Source organism: Sus scrofa, chromosome 14, assembly GCF_054392235.1.
Source record: "Sus scrofa isolate SSC_HxYL_T2T_F1_AM1 chromosome 14, Sscrofa_HxYL_maternal_Yorkshire_Landrace_v2.0, whole genome shotgun sequence".
NCBI classification, from domain to species: domain Eukaryota; kingdom Metazoa; phylum Chordata; class Mammalia; order Artiodactyla; family Suidae; genus Sus; species Sus scrofa.
Window position 1 is genome coordinate 101,629,438 of NC_139396.1, and position 21,556 is coordinate 101,650,993.

The 21,556-nt window shown below is 44.4% G+C and overlaps 1 protein-coding gene across 38 annotated transcripts in view; it reads right to left on the reverse strand.

The window, feature by feature from the left end:
• KCNMA1 (potassium calcium-activated channel subfamily M alpha 1) overlaps window positions 1-21,556 on the reverse strand; it is a 753,494-nt gene that overhangs the window by 53,323 nt on the left and 678,615 nt on the right. For all 38 annotated transcript variants that reach the window (XR_014825729.1, XR_014825730.1, XM_084993162.1 and 35 more), the window contains 2 exon segments: window positions 18,089-18,313; window positions 14,318-14,510 (listed from right to left, as the gene is read on the reverse strand). Coding sequence is in view for 36 of the 38 variants with exons in the window: in XM_084993162.1 (XP_084849288.1) it covers window positions 14,318-14,510; window positions 18,089-18,313 (418 nt within the window). In the remaining 2 variants the exon portion in view is untranslated.

Here is a 21,556-nt window from a genome sequence, read left to right on the forward strand (position 1 = left end):
CCGTTCCAAGCTCCCTGGGGCAGAAAGTAGAGATGCTTTTGATATGTACTGAACTTCGGAGGTCTCAACCCTACAGCCTCCTCAGTCCTTGGGCTGGTCCTATGCAATAGATCTGTGATGAGGTCAGTAAACGTTTGGAGATCAGGAGCTCTGAGCAAAGGTTAAAGGAATGGGGTGATCTGTACTAGAGAATGCTTAGACAAGTCTGACCAGGGCTTCGAATGACAAGTTCAACGTCTTCGATCTCTGTGACCCTCGCCAGGTGCCCAGCTATCAAATAAATGGAGAGTGACTGAAGCCTGGAAGGAGAGGATGTGGTATTTAATAAAGGGATCGAACTGCTTTATCTCCTTGGAGGGCAAACTAAGACAGAGCAGACTGCAAACAATAGATATTGAGATTAAATCATTTATTTGCTCACACCACAAACCTCTACTAAGCATCTATGAGGTGTGAGATGCTGTGCTAAGCATTTAAATGCTTAGCATTTGGTGGGAGTGGGGAGGTGAGTTAAATGATAGAAAAGGCCATTCTTTGAGGCTCTATCCAGGTTAACCGTGACCTCACCAACAATCATTTCCTTTGACACCCTGAGATCTTTATGCCCCTGGGCTATGTCATTAGTAGACATGTAGCCAAGTGCCCTGTCATGAAGAAACACGGCCTTTCCTGCTTATGTGCCTTTCCTCACTCAGCCCCAGTCCTTTACATCTGCCTGTAGTCCCTTTAGTTGCAATCATCATACCTATTTTCAATTCCAACTCCACTTGCTCTAGAGCTACTTCCACCACTGGACCATCACAGCCCAAAGCAACTTCTGCCTTCTCACAACAGGCTGTGTGGTGACACCGGTGGGAGTATCCGGCAGAAATTCTTTACTGGAGATGTGGAACAAAACCCTCACTGACGACTATACTGCTCTTCTAGAGTTGGGGAAATAATTTCCTCCAGAACATTCTGTGAAGTATAACCATTCATACCCTTAAATATTGCACCGATCCAGAACTAAAGTCATTTCTAAATCAGTTGGCCTCCTTGCAAGGCCATTTTTAAGAAAGGAAATAAAGGTTTTAGGACTTTGCATGACTTTTTGCCTATAAAAGATTGGGTAAAAACAAAAGTATATTGGATGGTTGGTGAGGCTCATTTGCAAGCTTGAGGCATGTGCGCCATCTCCACACTGCACGGATTACATTCATGCCTCAGAAACTAACAAATGACTCACATCATGCATTTGCACGGTAGTGTGGAATGTTCCCTACCTCACATTGTTATATTTGTGCATTCCAGTTGTGCCATACAACTTACTTTATACATCAATGATCTGTCTGCCTAGAGATCCCCTTAGTGTCATGACATCCTGGACCATGAAAAGAGCAGGGATTAACCTCAGGCATAGGGTATAAACCGCATGGATTCTTCTCAGGAGAAGAACCACTGATCCTTATCTGGAATTTCATCAGGAGCCTTAGAGAGTCCGTGGGATGACAAGACTTCTTTTACCTTCTTCTGATTAGACAACCGTCCTTTCCTCGCACTGTACAATTTATCTGGACCATTTTTCTGAGCATAACATACAGCCTGAAATTTTAAGCTCTGCAGACTGGAGTGCTCCTTTCATTCTCTGCCTTCTATGGAAATTCCACCTGGAAAGTGGGATGAGTAGATTAAACCTGGGAATATATATATATTTGTCCTTTTGTCTTTTCTAGGGCCGCACTGGTGGCATATGGAGGTTCCCAGGCTAGGGGTCTAACCAGAGCTGTAGCCACCATCCTACACCATAGCCACAACAACTCAGGATCCGAGCCGCACCTACACCACAGTTCACGGCAACACCGGATCCCTGACCCACTGAGCGAGGCCAGGGATCAAACCCGCAACCATATGGTTCCTAGTCGGATTCATTAACCACTAAGCCCTGATGGGAACTCCTAAGCCTGAAAATGTTTTATAAGTTTCTGAACAAAAGAAAGCAATATCTGGGTCTCAAGCTTTCCAAGCTTCTTTCTGACAGCTCCAAAATCCAATCCATATTAATAGGGGAATAAAAGCACAACCAATTACACTGTTCACGGAGGCAGCTAGGCAGAACTCTTCTCCCAACTCTGCTCTTGCTTGTCGAGCTGTTGTAGCAAGGAAGTCGGGGACCAAGAGGATCCCAGTGTCTCTGATTGCTGGAGTGAGGAGGGTCAGGAACCCACAAGTCAAGAATGCACAGAGACAAGAACAGTAAGACAATCTCAACCCATGAGTTTCAGAAGCAGTTTGGGAGTCTGGCTGCCTTGAGTGCTTTCATTTCCTTGAGGCTTTGTCCCTGGGGGTGTTTCCATGACCCGTGAAAAGCAGACATGGCGATTCAGGCCTGCTCTGATCAGAACAACACTTGCTCCCTTTTACAAGGTAGACGAATGTGGTGAGAGAAGCACAGGCTTTGCAATCAGTTTGGGGATCTGCTCTCTGAGGCTTAGGGTGAGTGGCTGAATTTTCCCACACCTCCATTTTCTCATCTGTAAAGTAGAGATAAACTACCTCTGCCTGAGCAGGTTATCAGGGAGATGAAATGAGAGATGGTCTATGAGGGTACCTGTTGCATGACTCACTTGGGGGAAAAAAGAAGGAATTATGATTTTTTTTTAAAAGGAGCATTAATGAGGCACATGAGTTTTGAGTAGCAAAGCAGCTCATGGAGGCCTGACGCTGGGACGATGAGGTCAGCCCAACCCCAACACCACCCCACATCTGTTTTCTGTCTCTGAAGCTCAGATTTCCTTTCACTGCAGTTGCCCCAAGAAGGGCACAGCCTGAGCGGGGAACTGAAGCCACTCCGCAGGCCGTTGCAAGGACTAGGTGATACAGTCCATTTTTTCCTTTTTCTTCCCCATATCCACTCCCCTAGCTAAGACTGCCAGTCACAGAGGGCCTGAAAGCCTTCACAGATTCAGAAATTAGCCATGTTCCTCAGCCTCCTGCTCCAGTTATTGTTGCGGTGGTGGTTGTTTTTCCTTGTTTCCTTCACTGGGAATCTATTGCCAGAATAGCGGATGGCGGTCTTCATCCCTCATGCGGTGAAATATGCTGTGATGGAAAAATTCTCCCAAGTTGAAGTCATTTAGAAAGTGGCTGCTATGGCTGCTTTGCTGAAATACATCTGCACCATTGTGCTAAGATCTGTCTTGTGATGTCCACAGAAGAAATGGAACAGGGCAGGCCCCTCTCTGTACTTGAGACCCGCTCAGAGCCCTAAGCCAGATTTTCTTTATTGTTTAGTAAGCTCTTTTAATGAAATGTACTACTCTTATTATAGAGGACGCAAAATAAGATCTAAATCACAAACCAATAAAAGAAAATTATTGGGCTGGGTATCTAAAGTTACTACCTAGAGGCTACTCCAGTGTGGTATTTATAAATCTCTAAACAGTTAAGTATAATTGTCTTTCTGGTTTTTGGGACGGGAGCCAACAGCCGTTTCAGTTACAACTGAAGAAAAATATTTTAGCGCTGAGCTTTTGTTCGTTTGGTGGGTATAAAGAGAAATGACTTCTCCCCCACCACTGTTTCAGAATTGAGAGAGAAGACTGCGGTAATGAAATGTTATATGGGAGCAGCTGAAAAAAGGCTTCTCTGATTTCAGGGAGGGAGAATGTGTGTGAGGATACGTTTGCAAGTGAGAGCAGCCTGGGTGTGTGGGGGGAGGCGAGTGGAAGAGGGAGAAAACTGGGAAGGGCAGGCGTTGAGGGGTGACATGGGAGCTGAAGATGGGGGTGGTCTGTCAAAGTAATGGAAAAGCCAGATGTGCAGCTGCTCACCCCAAAGCAGGCCGCTCCCCATCTTAGACACAAAGACAGTGCCATTCTGGAAGGACCTGGAAGTTTCCACTAAAAGGCCTGTTATGACCCCAATTCCACCAAACGGTATAGCTCTCCCTCTGGAGTAAGAATGCAGATCGTCTAAAACACAGAGCTCCACGTCATCAAAATTAAGGAAGCACCAGAGACTCTCAGGTATAAAGGACCACAGAACTCATCCAATTTCCCCACCATCACAAAGATCACCATGCCGGGAATTCTCCTTTGGCGGTCTTGTGGTGCTAGGACGCTCACTGCAATTTTAGGCAGCCCATTCTGGGCTGGACCTGCCTTTCTGACTTTGGGTGAAAATGTGGTTCTCCTTAATGATTAGCCAATGGTCCTGGTTTTATCCAGTGGAGTAGAAGATAAAATAGCTCTTTCAGTCCCCTAACCCCTTTCGCTTAACCACTGGACAAGTGACATGGAGTCTAAGCACTTCCCCATTCTGGCCATCCCCTTGGCAGCATTCCCTGTTTGTCAAGGCCTTCCTTCAAATCTTCATAGGTCTTGACACACTCCCTCTCGGATTGACCAGAATGAAACAATCACAGCTCCAAATAAATTACGCTTCTATCAGCAAGGTTTATCCAGCCTGTCTTGAGTAATTATCTGAAACTTAATGCTCAGCGGTCTTCATTCCACTCCATCCTGTTGGTTTCATCCCAAAGTTCCAGTTTAGGAAGGTCCTTTTGAATCCTGACTCCTGTTGTCTAACATAATTTAGCGATCTTAATCCACATGATCTCCCACAGATATAAAACAGAAGGCACATTTTCTTCTCTGGAACAGTGAAAGCAATCTCAGAGTTTAGGATGTACCCTATGCTCCCAATTAATGCTGTCTCTCTAAGGATTACAGCTTCCAAAGAAAAATGTCATTCCCTACTTAAGGCTCTTAACCTCTGTGGAAATGCAGACAGAGAGAGTGGCTGCTTATATGTGGACATCACTTAGTGTAACTGTGCCTGAGAGTCATGGAGGGCTGGAGGAATTGTGGAGTATATGTATGTGTATATGTGTGTGTGTGCACACATGCCTGCTGGTGTGTTTTTGTAAGTCCACTCTCAGTTTTTCTTTTTAAACATGTCGCCATAAAGAGGTATAAAATGTAGAAAAATAAATTTAGAGGTGGTAAGGAAAACCAGGCAGTGGACATGTGTTCTGAGTTTGAGACACATGCTCCCTTCCCAAGGACATGGGGAACCCAGCTCAGCTTGCAGTTTTGTAGCTTCTACCAATGATTTCCTCTGTTCTAAGATGCTCCTCGGGCTGCTGCCTTTCAAGTCTCTTTCCTCTTTCCTCATCCTCTCCTACGAGGTCCTTCTCTGCTTCTAGAGCATGAGCAATGGGGCATATCCATAACTGTGACTCTCTCCTGGATTCAAGATTTCATGTCCATCCATCTGCTTCCCATGCCCATCTGGGTTTTCCACCAAGTCCACAAGGAAATGAATCATAACTAAAACCCAACACAGTCAACACTTTTTTTCCCTGTGGCCATTCTCTCTACTCCATAAGCCTCTGCCCATGCCCAGCCACTGTCCTCCATCACCAGGAAGGAAGCTCCCTTCCAGGCAATCTATTTTATATAGACTCATCTCACATTAGCTCTCCCTGTTTTTTTCCCAGTTCAAGGTTCCTGATCTCCTCCTGGATAAGCATTGTTCTTGCCTTGTATCCATGTGTCCTCTCTCTCTCATTCCAAACAATGCTTCATAGGGCCATCAGATCCTTCTTCCTAAAGCTCAGGTCTAACTGCATCACTCTCTTGCTTTGAAACCTCTGTAGCTCCCTGGTGCTTACTGAATTATTTATAGCTTTCTAACCCATAGACTCAAAAAAATTATTTACAGCTTCCTAACTAAAAAAAAAAAAAAAGTTCCTCAATGCCCAACCCTTCAGCCTCATGTTCCCCATGAGGAACATATTCCTACCCAACTGTATTTCTTGATGTCCCTCCAACAGATGCCCAGCTACCTGTCTCCTTACTTCTGCTCTTCTGACTGTGGCCAGTTCTATTCGTTTCCACCTGCTGAAATCCTATGTAGTTTTTCCAGTGTCTCTTAAACCCACTCTTTCTCTTCCCATCCCCAGTGTTAGCCTTCATGGATGGTAATTCTCTCACAGTAATAAACCAGCATTCTGAAGCAGAGTTATATACTTGCCTAGGGTGGCAAAGACCAGGAATGTGCTTCATGACCCCTGACTCCCTAGCAGTGCTGCCATGCACAGTCTGAACAATGTTCATGGAACTGGGTTGACACCTTCTAGAAAGGTAGCATGAATCAGATGAATGCAGAAGATATAAGAGCAAGGGTAACAAGAGAGGAACCTTAACACCATCACCCAAATTTAGCCCAGGCATTGGTATATGCTCCATCTTCTTGAAGAGACCCAGACACCGCGAGGAGCATGCTGCTAGCTTTGGAGGTGAGCAATATTGTTGTTTAATAGCTTTGTAGTGCTGGATCTCAGCCCTGCCATATTTCAAAAGCTACTGGTCAAGGAGGCCTGTCCACTGAGCAGCTAATACCCTTTAGTTATCACCTTGAGACATGTTTCTATGATAGAAACATAATGACAAATAAAGCCAGCTGGGTAGAAAGCAGAGCTTGGTTCTCTAAACCATTTTTTTTCTATTTATGGATTTTCGGTACTGGGAAAGCTAATGACCATCCAAAACAACATGAAAGGAAGAAGCAGACCAAAAGGTTAAGATAATTGTTCTAAAGGAGCAAAGTGGTGTAAAGGTTAGGATGCCCCAGAAGCCAAGAGACCCAGGTTAAAATGATCACTTAACTTCTCTAAGCCTCAGTTTCCTCCTCTTTAGGTGAGATTGGGCGCATTCAGGGAGGTATGGCCGTAGACAAGTTTCCTCCTCTTACAATCAAAATGATCACCTTCTTACCTCCTCCACCTCCCCTGAGGACCACCTTGAGCAATGTTTCTCGACCCTAGCTGTACTTGGAAACCATCAGGGGGCTGTGAAAACTCCTGATGCCCAGGTTGTACCCCACCCCACACCATCTATATCACAATTACTAAGATGCAACCCAGGCATTGATATTTTTAACATTTCTCAAGTGATTACAATGTGCAGCCAAGGGTGAAAACTAATGATCTAAGAAACCCTAATGTCTTAGCTGTTAAAATGCCTACCCCACAGTGGCAGGAAATGCTCATGAAGCATTAGCATTATTATTATGGTTGCTGTTGGTGGCAGTGGTGGTGATGGTGAGCATGGTGGCGGTGGTGATAGTGGTGATCAGATGGGCTTTGCTTTGGGCTTAGAGTCCTTGTGGAAAATAACTGTTTTTGGTGTAACACTGCCAAACTCTGTTCTGACTCTACAAAGAATATTTCATTCTCTGAGCTCATCACAGGTTCTTCTCTAATCAAACCCTCACATCCTTTGAATCTCCCTCCCCTTTACTCCACATTCCTGTTCTTTGACCTCACAGAGATTTATTTCTTGCTTCATTTTTGGCCTCTCTGCCTATAAGGCCCAACTGTGGTTTAACTTCTCCACCTGTCATCTTAGACCCTGGGGCACTCATTTCAGTATTCTCTCAAGAGCACCATGGAATTCTTTGCCTCCTCTGAATCTCCATCCCAAGATAAAGCCAGTTTCTTAGTTCTGGGCTTTTTCTGCCAAGCACTTCAGAGAAAACTGCAAGGTTTCATTACACCTTCTCAGTTCCATCCTCAGATGGTCCCCAGCTAAGCTCATGGTGCTTTTATCTAGATTCAGTCATAGGTACCATGATGTCAGCTCTGAACCTTCATCACCATCAGTTCCCTGTCCCCATGTCCCACTCCCCTAACTTCTCAAGGGAAGCCAAATTGGTTGCTGCATGAAGAAAGGAAGAACCATCAGACTGAGGTTTCCTCCAGCTGCATCTTCCCCATCCAGCTCTCCGAGTCATAGGAACAAGGGTCATTCCTTTTCCTTTTTAAGGACACATCTCTCCTGCTTCTTTCTGTCTCCCTCTCTATCATATTTTTATTTTCGTCTTTTTTTTTTTTTTTTTTTTTTTTTTTTTGCCTCTTCTAGGTCCAAGGAGCGGCATATGGAAGTTCCCAGGCTAGGGGTCTAATTGGAGCTATAGCCGCCAGCCTAAGCCAGAATCACAGCAACGTGGGATCCAAGCCTTGTCTAAGACGTAGACCACAGCTCACGGCAACGCCGGATCCTTAGTCCACTGAGCAAGGCCAGGGATTGAACCTGCAACCTCATGGCTCCCAGTCGGATCCATTAACCACTGAGCCACAACGGGAACTCCTCCCTCTCTATCATTTAACAACTCTCTCTTATGACGTCAAACTTTTCCCCTCTAGGGGGCTTCACCCTAGTCCAGAGACAACAAATACGATGTATTTCTCCCAGTTCTAAAAGCAAAAAGGAAACCCTTTCTTTGACGAGTACCTCAGAAATACCCTATTTCTCTCCTTATCTGCATTTGCAAGAGTAATATATGGTCTGCAATCCTCACCACCCATTAATGCATCAGTGTCCTCAATGCTGGCTTCTACCTGCAACAAGTGACTCAGCTGTTCTTGCTAAGATCATCTGGAGCTTCCTGAGGGTCAAATGCACCCCTGCCATTTGGGGGGCCCTCACCTACTTGACTTTTCTAAAGTATCAGAGTGTTCATCACTGTTTCCTTTCTAATCAGTTCAGTCTTAAAAATTCTTCATGTCAACCCTGAGTCAGGTCCTGTGCTGGAAGGCCTGGAGATATGTTGATGAGCAAGATGAGGAAGAGTCCTTGCCTCCGGAGGAGCTGAGAGTCAACTCAAGAAAATACCCATAGTGACAACTAATTAGGACACATTCTGGATCACTGCTCTGGAATTTATCCAACCTTCTTCCTTTCACCATTAGCTTCATACTTCCTACTCTCTTAAATCTTTGTCCTCAGCCCCTCTCACTGGATTTTCTTCCTCTGCTTGTCCCTTTAATGTTGATGTTTCCTAAAGTTCCACATTGAGCCCTTTTCTCTTAGGTGCCCTGCCTTGTCTTCCTAGGAAATATTTACTCTCAAGGCCTATACAGAGTTCATCACCACTGACCTCCAAGTCTATGGCTTTAAATCTAACTTTATCCCTGTAACCATATGTTCTTACTTCTTGCTGGATATTCTCCAGAAAATTTCAACTCAAATGAACCAGGACCTGGTTTCTCCTCCTAGGTCCTTTGCTTACTTAGTCACTTTTACATCCACCCAGCGGGCAACCTCAAAACACATTCCCAATTCCTCATCCTTGCATCCACCCTTCCTCCCTTCAACCAGTCCTCAAGGGCTATCTTCTCTATTTCAAACCTATCTGAATTTCTGTCTAGTCCTCACTACTAATATGGCTAAAGCTATCCTGTTCTGTCAGCCCTCGTCCTATCCCTTCTATCCCACTGTAGGAGTCTTCTTCCATAGCTCATACCACTATCTCTTTCTACCTCTAAACCCTGTTCATACTTTTGCCTGTTATCTTTTTCAAATATGGGTTTAATCATCATCACCTTCCTAAAATTCCAAACACTTAGCAAGGCAATAAGTCTATGCTCTAGACCTGCACTTTCCAATATGGTAGCCACTTTGTGCCCTGGGTGCTAGAGTACCTGACACATGGTAACCACTCACCTATTCATTTCTCTTTCTCTCCCTTTAGATTTATCTTCCCTGGAAGATGACACAGAAAGAAACTATAAATGTTCATTTCATAACTTGGTATAAAAGCATAATGGTAAAAAACTAAAAAAGAGAACTATGGCATGTAGAAATTCCACTCCTGGGTATAGATCTGAAGAAAACGAAAACACTAATTCACAAAGATATATGCACTCCAAGAGCAGCATTATTTACAATGTCAAGATATGGAAGCAACCTAAGTGTTCATTGACAGATAAATGGATAGAGAAGACGTGATACATACACACACACACACTGGAATATTACTCAGCTACAAAAAAGATTGAAGTTCTGCCATGTGCAACAATATAGATGGACCTAGAAGGTATCATGCTCAGTGAAATAAGACAGAGAAAGGCAAATGCTATATGTTACCACTCATATGTGGAATCTAAAAAATAAAATAAGTGAATGTATATAGCAAAACAGAAAGAGACTCATGGATATAGAGAACAAAGTAGTGGTTACCAGTGGGGAGAAGGAAGGGAAGGGGCAAGATAGGGATAGGGGATTAAGAGACACAAACTACTCTATGTAAAAAATAAACAAGCCACAAAGATATATTGCACAGCACAGGGAATATAGCCAATATTTTATAATAACTTTAAATGGAGTATAATCCATAAGAGTATTGAATCACTATCTTGTACACCTGAAACTAATATAACATTGTAAATCAACGATACTTCAATTTTTAAAAGGGCACAATGGGAAACTCAATCGCATGATCTTTCCTTTCAGGTATTGAGTCGAGCGGCTCTCTGAAAATAGCCCCTTCCTCCCTCCACTCACCCTCCCTTTCAAGATCAGACTCAGTTCTTGTCTTTTTGAACCACAGGGAGAGAGTCTGGCAAGAGCCACTGTTGTACCAGCTGATTTAAATTGAAATGTTTTCCCCAGATAAATGCGTGCTAAATAATACACCAGCTCTCCAGCCAAAGGGAAGTGACAGGCGCTCTGTAAATAAAGGCACTTAGTTGCTGGTAAAGAGCTGTAAAGTGGTTCTGAGCTGATGTTTGCTGACCAGCAAGAAGCAGCTTCACCTGCTTTATATAATTGTCACTGCAGTCCTGCCTGCTGTATATTAAAACTGCATCTCATAGACCCAACTGTCACATTGGATATACCGTCCAGCATGGGGTATGCCACCTTTCTCTGTAATTGTTTTTGACAGCCAGCCATCACATCTCAGATCTTTTCAGAAAGTATCTGGTCCAGAATCCCTAGACTAGGCTGGTCCTGACACCATGTGGGCTAGAACGGTGACACTGAAAGGGCATGTGAAAAGAGAAGAGGGAAAAGAGGTTTTGTGAGTCTGGACGACCAAATAACATGCCGTGGCAAGTGCTTGAACAGAAATCCCAGTGAAGACTCTCCCTCCTCCATGTGAAAACATGTTTTCTTGTTTCAGTTCATGTTAGAACAACTTGCCATAAGGTTGCATGAATTCTCTGGATGGAGAGCACACATATCTGCCCTGGGTCCACATTTCTGTCCTGCTGTGCTCTGGAGAGATGCTAACATAGCTCTCAAGACAAAACAAAGGAATGGGTTTCATAAGGACTGCAGAATTATTAGTGATGAAGGTGGGGGGGCAGCGGCTAGAAATCTCTGTAGTTACCATGCATGGGGAAATCAGATTTGTTCCCCAAAATGAAAAAGAGCAACACAAAACCCATTTTGTACTCTAATTCCAATCCACTTGGAGCTTGGTTGTGCCAAATGCCCAGATGAAGGGTAACACATATATCTGAGGCCAGAGGGCATTCCAGGTGGGCTGTAAGGTGAGCATGCAGAGGTGAACTTACAATGCTCATCCATCTCGGATGAGGTGTTGTTTGCTACTGCTGGACCACTGTGTTTCAGAAGATCAAAGTGTCACCAGAGGGGAGTTTTAGAAACCAAGGGCAAGACAGGAACAAGCATACTAAGAAAATGAGGGGAAACATGGGCTCAGTGGCTCTACAGTTTTTTGTTTTGGTTTGGTTTGGTTTGGTTTTGCTTTCCTTTTTTTTTTTTTTTAGGACGTTACCTGCAGTGTACAGAATTTCCCAAGCTAGGGGTCAAATCAGAGCTACAGCTATTGGCCTACACCACAGCCACAGCAACAGGGGATCCAAGCCACGTCTGCAACCTACACCACAGCTCATGGCAATGCCAGATCCCCAACCCACTAAGCGAGGCCAGGGGTCGAAGCCACATCCTCATGGATATGAGTTAGATTTGTTTCCACTGAACCACAATGGGAATACCCAAAGGTCTACAGTTTTGACAGTTTCTCACTGAGAGCTGAATGGAATGCTTTCTGGCTACTGGGGGACATGTGCTCCATTCAATGCTGACCAGGAGTCTCTGAAAACCACCAATGGCTGGCCATAGATCACATCCTCTGCCTCTTTATATGAGAGTGAGTGTGTGTGTGTGTGTGTGTGTGTGTACCACCGCCCTTTTTGTAGGAAAAATGACCTCCTCTTTCCTTTCTTCTCTCCCACCAAGACCTACTTTTCTTGCTTATTCCTGTGTTAAAAGCAGTAAAAAAGGCTTTTGAGAATTGAATGGAGATCCAGAGAAAGGAGGGGAAGCACTTTGACCTGTCTGGCCATCATACAGGATCTGAGGGGCTGGCATAAGGTTTCTGAGAGCTGGAAGGTACACCTACATCAGATGCATGTGTATCTAAATGATTGACTGAGATTCTAATTCAGGATCTCAAAAATCACAATTATCCAATTGGGCGGAAATAGGCATGCTGGGGAAAGGAGTGTTTTCCTGACCTTCCCCTAGCCCCCACTCAGCTCCCATCTCCACCCAAAGGGAGTCCCTTCCCCTGCTTCTACTTTCTGTGCCCTCTACGAGTTTCTGTCAGGAGAAGAGGAGGGTCCAGTCAGGTTGGTCAGTGTGTTGACCAGATCCGGTTTTGTCAGCGTGAAGATTTACTGTGCCTTAAAGCAATGCATATGAGTCATGTGGGGACTCTGTTAGCATGCAGATTGTGATGAGGTGGGTCTAGGGTAGCAGGAAATTCTGCCTTTCTAACAAGGTCCCCAGTGGTGTCTTGCTGGAGTGTGGGTTGGAAGACACGCATTAAAGACCAACTACTTAAAGGCAGGAACTGAAAGCTAGCTTGCCTCTTCCACCTCCTAGAAGACCAGCGGTCCCCTCACATCCTTGATCACTCTGGCTTCATGAGCAAGCTGTGCAGGGGGGGCATGGAAAGCACTGCCTTGTGCCACTGGCATGGCTGAACAAATGAATACCAAGATTTAGATTTGGGGGAGAAGCAGCGGAGGGTAGAGTGGAGAGGTCAAAGCCAAGCTTCAGGCTATATCAGCCAGGGTTATGTCAAGAATAGAAACCACTCTATGCTAAGTATGATGAAAACTAGAAGTTGACACAACCATGGGAAGGGCTGGAAAAGCAAAATTCAAAGAGGCAACTATTAGCCATTTCACTTGCAACATCAAGGAGAAGGTTTTCCTGAACTTCACCAGAATGTACTGTGAAGCTCAGGACCCTTGGGGCAGCCCCCACCCCCATCTCCATCTCCAATGGCAAAACCAGTGGTTCTCAAATCCTCACATGAGAGCTGCTTTGAACTTTGCATCTACTCAGGGTCTGCCTGCAGCTGCCTCCCCAGAATCAAGGCCTCTTTTTCTCTCATTTTCAGATCTCACCCTAGTACCCTTCTCTCATTGGAAGACTCCAGACTAAAACCATACAGGAAGGGGCTTTTAGAACTACTCTTCCTGGCTTTGCTGCAGTGTTGAGGGGATGTTAGAAGGAGGTGGTGGTGATGCTGACTTGACCAAAGATAATGCAGTGCATAGGTCTAGGCTGCACGATCCAGGTGAGCTTTATCCTATCAATAGGATGCTGCTTCACAGTCCAGTGGGCTATAGTTCTCATGAGTGGTGCACACTCTACCTTCTGCTCCTTGAATGATGGCATTCAGGTCCCCATCAGGCCCCCAGTGCCACCCATCCCATAGACAACATATGACAACGATCCTACAGTTCCTGGCAAGCCCATACACAAGTGTTACTCAGAGGAAAAGGCTTCACCTTCCATCCTGCTACAGCCCTGATTAGTGAGGTTATGTGTTGCAGGGGTTTTGCAGTGCTGCCTGAGACTCCTACACAACATTGTCATGTAACCATCTGCCCAGGATCCCAGAGCAAATGACAGGGAAGATCAGGGCAGAGGAGAGATGGCAGATGTGTGTCATTTAGTACTGACGTGCCTCTTATAGCAAATGCATGGGCTGACAAGTTTCACCTCTTGCTCAATGACTTTCAGTGTCCAGATAGTCCCGACTCTCCAGAGACCAGCATCCCTCGGTCAGCCCATAATAACGCAAAGCCTAACACCCCTATGCCGCTATAACAATGGCAAAGCTTAACACAGGTCAACAGCAAAAATCCATGCTGGGGAGAAAGACTGGGAATTGTTCAGCCAGCATCATTTCTGCGCTCTGACATTTAGCTGGCGACCCTGATCATAAAGCCACTCATTGGGAAGACGGAGGGGGTGGCATTTTAAAGGCTGCATTATTCTCGGGGAAGGCAGCCTATTGGGACGGTGGATTTTAGGGTCTCAAGCCCACTTCCTAGACTGGGAAGAAGAGACAGCAGATGCCTCTTTGAAAGCCATGGCAGCCACCGTGGGTTTCACTACCAGGCAGGCTGATGTGAGCCTCTTTGAATTACCGAGTGAAGGATATCCCTCTTGCCAGCCCCTGTCCCCCGTAGGCACAACAGAGAAGTATTACAGGCTGTTCTTACCTTGGGAATTAGCCTGCAAGACCCCGATGCTGTCATCAAACTGCATAGATTTGATGTTGAGTGACGCCAAGATGCATTCCTTGTCCTGCAGCGAAGTATCATCAATATTATTCTGATTGGCTGACAGGATAACGCACATGTCACAGAGGTTGATGTTGACGGCCCTTAAATCAGCCCGACTTAATGGCGTACCCTTTGGCATAGAGGGAAGAGAAAAAAAAAAGGAGAAGCAAAAATGAGACTGAGGGACGAGAGGGAAAGAGGGGGGAAAAATAAAAACAAATTAAAGATTGAGCCGGAGCTTTGGGAAATTATTTAACAAGTATCTTTTTTATGCCTTGACATTAAGCTGGCCTAACTACATTCCAGGGAATAGGAGATGTGTGCTAATCTAAAGGGTAGTTGGTGCTGATGGCAGCATTTTAGGCTTGCTCTCAATACTCAATCAAGCTATTACTAACTAACGAGGGAAAGGAATAATGCCAGGGTTCTACATCTTCTTCCTGCCTGGAAATTGTCTTGATTTAAGTAACTGTCCTGTGGCAACCTCTGCCTTTCAGAATGGAACCAGGGGGTGGGTTTCAAATGCCTGTTTATTTAATAGCAGGTCAATTCTGTCTCAGGCAAAAAGACGGCAGCTCCAACTAGAATTTCCCAGGCAGCCAAGAGGAAATAGCCAAGGAGCATGGTGTGATGAGGTGGGGCTGAAAGCAGTGCTCAATTTGGAGGATGTGGGACAGAGTAGAATTAATGCACATCTTGCAAAAGGGAGAAGGAAAGGAGTTAAGCCTCAGGTCATGTAATTTTAGCGTATGTTTTAAGTAAGCAAAAAAAAAAAAAAAAAGAAAGAGAAAAAGAAAAAAAAAGGGAATTGTGTAATTGTCTAAGAAGCTAGGCGTAGTTCAATACAGCATCATATATACATCATACATACAATGGAAATCTATGCAGCAGGAAAAAGGACTGAAAAGGTTCTCCATGCAGGTTCTGCCTTGGAAGCATCTCAAAGACAAAGGGGCCAAGTGAAAACAAACCAAAAATCCAAGGTCTAGACAATTCAGAAAGTACGATTTCATTTATGTGAAAAAGAGACCCACAAAATAAAGCTATATATGTATAAATGTATTAATAAATGTTCATACACTCGGAGAGAAAGTTCAAGAAAAGTACACACTAAACTAATAACCGTAATTACCCCTGGGGAGGGGAATAAGATTGGGGGTGAAGGAAAAGTTTGTTTTTGACTTTATACACTTCTGTTTTGTTTGAATATTTTATAACAAGAATGTATTTGTATATTATTGGAGTAATTAAAAATAAATAAGCTAGTAAACAGATTTTTTTTAAAAAATCCCATAACGACCAAAAACAATGGAAAAAAAAAAATACACCCAGATCTAGGAGGTAATGACAGAAAGGCAGGGAATATAGATACTGGTAAGACAGAAAGGTGAGGTTAGAGGAGAGAAGCATGACCCCCACATGCTCTGTGTCCTCAGGAGAGGCCAGGGCAGAATTAATCGTTCATCCCTTGGCAGAGGGATCCAGGGGCCTCATGTGGGGGTTCAAGGCCAGTCACCAGCCTCCCTGATCCTCCAGCCTGAATCCAGCTTCTGATTTGCCTTCATGGAGGCCTGAGTCACTTTCCACACACTGTCTGTAGGAAGATGGTTTTCCAACCTCCTTCCTCTGGTTCTTCCCCCTATAATGGGGAATCTGGGAAGACTGCACTTGGCTGCAGAGGTCAAAGCCATCAGCCCTCTTTTCTGACCTGGTGGCTTTTATGACCGGGAGTCTATTCTCAGCCTTCAAGATGCTGCTGCCAAGTGCAATCACGGCAGAGAGGCATTTAGCACTACGGGGCTGGGAAGCAACTAGCCCAGGCTCAGGAGCAGGATCTTTTGAGGGAGGGAGAGGTCTCCCCTCTTTTCCAGGGGTCTCTGGGTACAAAATAAATCCGCCCAAATTCCTGAATCATTTCGCCTGGCATAAGCCTCAACTGCCTCTGTCCATATTCTTTTCATTTTCACCTTGCAGGGAATCCAGCAGTAATTGTGATAGAAGGTAACCCCTGTGCAGCTGTACACACATGACTTCAAAATGCAAGAAATACAAATGATATCCATAGAAACTCCATGTGCTTCTCTGTGCTGGCCCTATGTGTGGGGCCCTGTTTAAACAATGAAATATGTGAGGTTATAGATGAAGGCCCATTTTGTAGAAAAAAAGTTGTACTTGAGTATGCTAGATTTTGGAGGGCTCAGAAAGGCCCTGCAAATAGGGAAGTAATTTATACAGATGCAAGCAGATGAGTGGATGTGTACAAGGGCATGCACAAGGAAACACACATACAGCAAGCATATATACAGAGCAAATGTTGCACATACACCCAATGTTCCACACATACCCATCACATGCATTCATACACACACAGTCTCCTATGTCTCAGAAAAACAGCATGGTCTTTGCAAGATACTGTTAACTCCAGTACATTGTTCCCAAGGACCATGGAAAAGAGCACATGGAGGAAGAGAATCATGGAAATATGTAAGCATATTTTGAGTTTCTGAAATTAACAACGTATATATCTATTTAGGTTCTTCTAAGAATACAACTATTTGTTTTTCTGCTGGTGACTATTTTTAACCGCTTGTGTTCATTAAGTCAGTGAGATTGGGCCCAGCATCCAAAAATTATCTGTCCATATTTTTCTCACTCCTTGATTTATTGAATGTCTAATTGTGCCAGGCATTTGTTATGATACATAGTAGATATGAATGGGCATTACTTGTGCATAGATTCTTATGTCTTCCTTATTGATTTATATTATTGGACTCTTCTTTTTCCATGTCTGAGGTTATAGAAGCCAGTAATAGAAATCGTGGATTTCATTTCTGGAAGTGAGACAAAACCCCAACTTCTTGAAATAGAGAATCAGATGCCTGTTCCTCAGTTTTAGGCATGTGAACCTCCAAGAAGAAGATGTGGAGGATAAGTGATATTTGCATGGATCTGTGACCTTGAGAATTCTGTCAATGTTGAAATGTACACTGCTCTACAATTATTTTAAAGTTTATAGAAAGTATATTGAGTAACGATTAGGAAGTAGTTAGTTACATGACTCCCAGATCAGGCAGCCCAAGCCCTCACACTAAATTATGGAATCTCAAATGGATCTTTTTAGATTTTGGTCCCAGCATTTTATAATCAAGTACATCTCAAGCATACATGTGCATGTATACACACAACCTCATGAAAACATTTCTGGGCTCTAAATGACTGGGAGGTAGGGGTTGGCAGGCAGAAGGGGGTTGGCCTTTCGTAGGGCAGAAATAAAGAACTCTGCTAAATACATTTAGTTAAAAACAGAACATGGTAAACCAAGATTTCTCCAAGCATTCATAATGTCATAAATAAAATGATATAAATAGTTCCACATGTAAATTATGCTATAAGCACCATAATGTTGCAAAGCACTGGGTCTGGGTAGGGAAAGTAGAGTGTTTAGACACCGATATGCTTAACACATTTGATACCAGCCAAACTCTGTGCCTGATGAGCAATTGAACGTGGCTGCAAATTTTTTTTAATAAGGTCTCCCAGGGTTTGGCTATTCCTAGACAGAGCAGAGGAGAAGGGCTGAGTCCTTAGGCCCAGAACCAGACGAAGAAGCAGAGACATGATCAAAGCTACAAGTACTATATCCATCTGGGATTTTCTTTCGTGAATGAAAAGAAGCAAAGAGCATTAATAATGGAAGCTTGGACTTACCGGCAATATGGACACCTTGGGGAAGTTATGAAGCGTCTCCCATTCCCTCTTGAGGTACTCGATGGAACCCACAAACACGATGTGCTTGAGCTCGTGGTAATGAAAGTTGCTGGCACGCAGGGGCATCACCAGGTTCCGGAGGCCAATCAGGGCTGAGCTGACGTCGCCAAAGATACAGACCACCACATGGCCGCTCAGGACGGTCATGGCGGCTTCGCTACGCGTCTGTCGGAGGAGAAGAGCACAAGCATTGGAGAGAAGACCTCGTAGGGCTGTGGGAAGTGCTAAAAAATCCCTTGTGTAAAATACTGAGTAAACATTTGTCGAGGGCCTACTATGTGCTATTCTTTTTAAAAAATTATTTCTTCAATGTTATATACATGCCCTATACATTTATCATTTGAGTATGGGTGTATAAATCACACTGGCATAATACATATAGGTAAACATAGATTCATCACGACCGTCTTTGAGAAAAGATTTAAGGGAGATCCACCTTATACGCATATGAATAAGAGACCCTTCATACTCATATTCAGGAGGGAAAATAAGAGAGAACAGCAATATTTTTGTGATTTGGAAAAGGAAGTCTTACTTTCCAGGAATTGTTGATAAAATGGGCTGCCTTGTCTGCGTCTCTTGCTGAGATGATAAAGCAGTAAGGCCCATGCTGGCCTCGGCTCAAGAAATGTGTTTTGAATTCTAGACTCATCAACAGGATCTCTCAGGACAGCCTTACATCAGTAGGCAGAACATGCTCTCTTAAGCCAGGGGCTGGCAAACTATCACTCACAGGTCAAAGCTGGCCCACTGCCTGCTTTTGAATGGCCAGTGATCTAAGCTTGGTTTTCCCATTTTCAAATCGTTGAAAATAAATCAAAAGAAGAATATTTCACAACATGTGAACCTTATATGAAATTCAAATTCCAAGAAAATTTTATTGCAATACTGCCAATCTTACTCATTTGGGTAGTGTCTATGGCTGCTATGACATTACAAAAGCAGAGGTGATTAGCTATGACAGAGATAGGATGGCTAGCAAAACCTGCATGATTTATTAGATGGCCCTTTACAGCGTTTACTGTCCACTGCTGCCTTGGGGACATGTTTGGAGTGGCCACTTGTGCAAGTCACCAGAAGAAGACTCCCAAACAACCACTAAAAGGATCTGGATACAGAAAAGCAAGAGCCCATGTCTTCCTGCAACTCTTGGCCTGTATTTACCAAGGAGACAAATCAAAGAATAAAATCACCCCCATTAGAGCTACCCAGGAAGTGCAAATGGTTGTCCACTGCTCATTGTGTTAGTGCAGAGAGCAATACGGGAGACCAGTGTGGGCCTTTCTCTGCCTCTCTTTCTGGTCTGATGCCTCCCACCTTGCCTTTCTTCCTCCCCATCCACCCACTGTGCATCCGGATGGCCCCATGTGGCTTGCAATGCTTTGGGGAAGGCATATTAATGTCCACTGCACATATCAAACCCTGCTCAATTTAATCCCTGGAATTGACCGGTGTATTGATTGTTTAAATGCCAATATTGCAATTCACGGCAATGTCAGGGTTATTACAGTAACCCCCAAGGAGAGGAAGAAGCTAGCTTTCACTCTCTGATCGTTAGGCTAAAGCAGGGGCTGTCACCATTATTGGTTTCTCTCCACAATGGTACAGGGATATCTAAGACACGGGCTGTAAAACATGTCTTATAAATGGTGACCAAGGGGCACCCACTGGGGAGTCCCACCCCACATCACTGCTTCATGAATAATACCTGGAGTTAGTTATCTCGGCTGCATGGAAGTGTGAGTGCCTGGGTACCACCAGCAGAGGGTCAACCAGTCTGTAACATGCTGTGATGGGACTCCTAGTTAATTTGAATTGGCCAGGTCATCTGGGAGCCTAGCTCTCTTCAGCAAGCCTGAAGAATACAAACTGGGTCCAAAAGAGGGGCTGGAAAGCTACAATAGGGGAGGCAGGGAAGACACAGGTTAGCAGAGTGGCCTATGCGGTGCTGACCCCAGGAGCTAGATCTGGGGACCAAAACACCAACTCTTAGAGCAGCCACAGCAATATCTCCTGGAAGACCTAGTAAAGATCCCAATTCCCAGGACTGAGCACTGGGGAGACTCATTCTGCCAGATTGAAGACCCAACAGAGAAACCACTCATGAGTGGATCTGGTATTCCCTGCACATCCTTCAAGGCCTAGTCCAAGTGGGGCCTTAATGGCCATGATCCCCTTTGCAAGCTCAACCTGTTTGTATCTAGCAAGACTTCCCTGGCCATTTAGATACATATTAGATTCAAACAGCACTTTGTGCTTTGTAACATTTAGCTTTTAACATATTGTCTCATAGTACATTTATATCCTCTAATTAGATGGTCATGTCCTCATCATTACTGCCGTATTTTCTTTCTTTCTTTCTTTTTTTTTTTTTTTTTCGTCTTTTTAGGACCTCCATGGCATGTGGAGGTTTCCAGGCTGGGGTGAAATCAGAGCCACAGCTGCCAGCCTACACCACAGCCACAGCAACACTAGATCTGAGCCTTGTCTGCAACCTACACCACAGCTCACAGCAATGCCGGATCCTTAACTCACTGAGCGAGGCCAGGGATCAAACCCCATCCTCATGAGTGCTAGTCAGATTCGTTTCCACCGAGCCACGATGAGAACTCCACCGCTGTATTTTCTAACCCCCAAAGCAGTTAGTGTCCTGCACCCAGAAGAAATCTTCATGTGGCTGGCTCTTTCAAGCATTCTCCTCTCTGTGCCAGGGTTAATTTAGAAGGGTTTTTGGAACATACTAAATAGCGCCTCCCAGTCTCTTTCTAATCCATGACCCTGCTTTATTTTCTTCCTGGTACTGTATCAGTCCCTGGAGCATAATGACATGGACATATGTCTACCTGGCAATCTGCTCTGTGCTTCTACTAGGATACCAGCTTTATGAAAGCAGTCGTTGTCAGGGGTTGTACCCCCTGCAACGAGCACAGTTCCTAACACATAATAGTGTTATGTTATAAACATTTGTTAAGTGATGTTGTTTTTCAGATGAGAAAGGAGTGACTTGCCTCTTTGGTGCCAGTCGGGGCCTTTGAATGCCAGTTAGCCATACACTCCTCAGGATTATCTAGGAAAGCCGTTAAAACCCTGGAACCCCAAAATGACAACCCAGCCTCTGACCTGTCCCCAGGTGAGTAACACCAGGCTGAGCATTTTATCCCTGGAGCAAAAGTAGAGGTGAATACAACAACAGAATATAAGTCCATGGAGCAGCTTTGTGAAGAGAACCATTTACACTCCTTGGACAGGGGTTGTGTCCTGAGAATTCTGACTTTCTGTGCTTTTGCCTGCAACTTTCACACCTCCCAGACAGCCTCCAGCACAAAGCTGTATTGGCTTTTAATACTCGATTATAATTAAACTGAGAAAACACAGAGACATCCAGATAAAACACAAGGAAAATCTAGT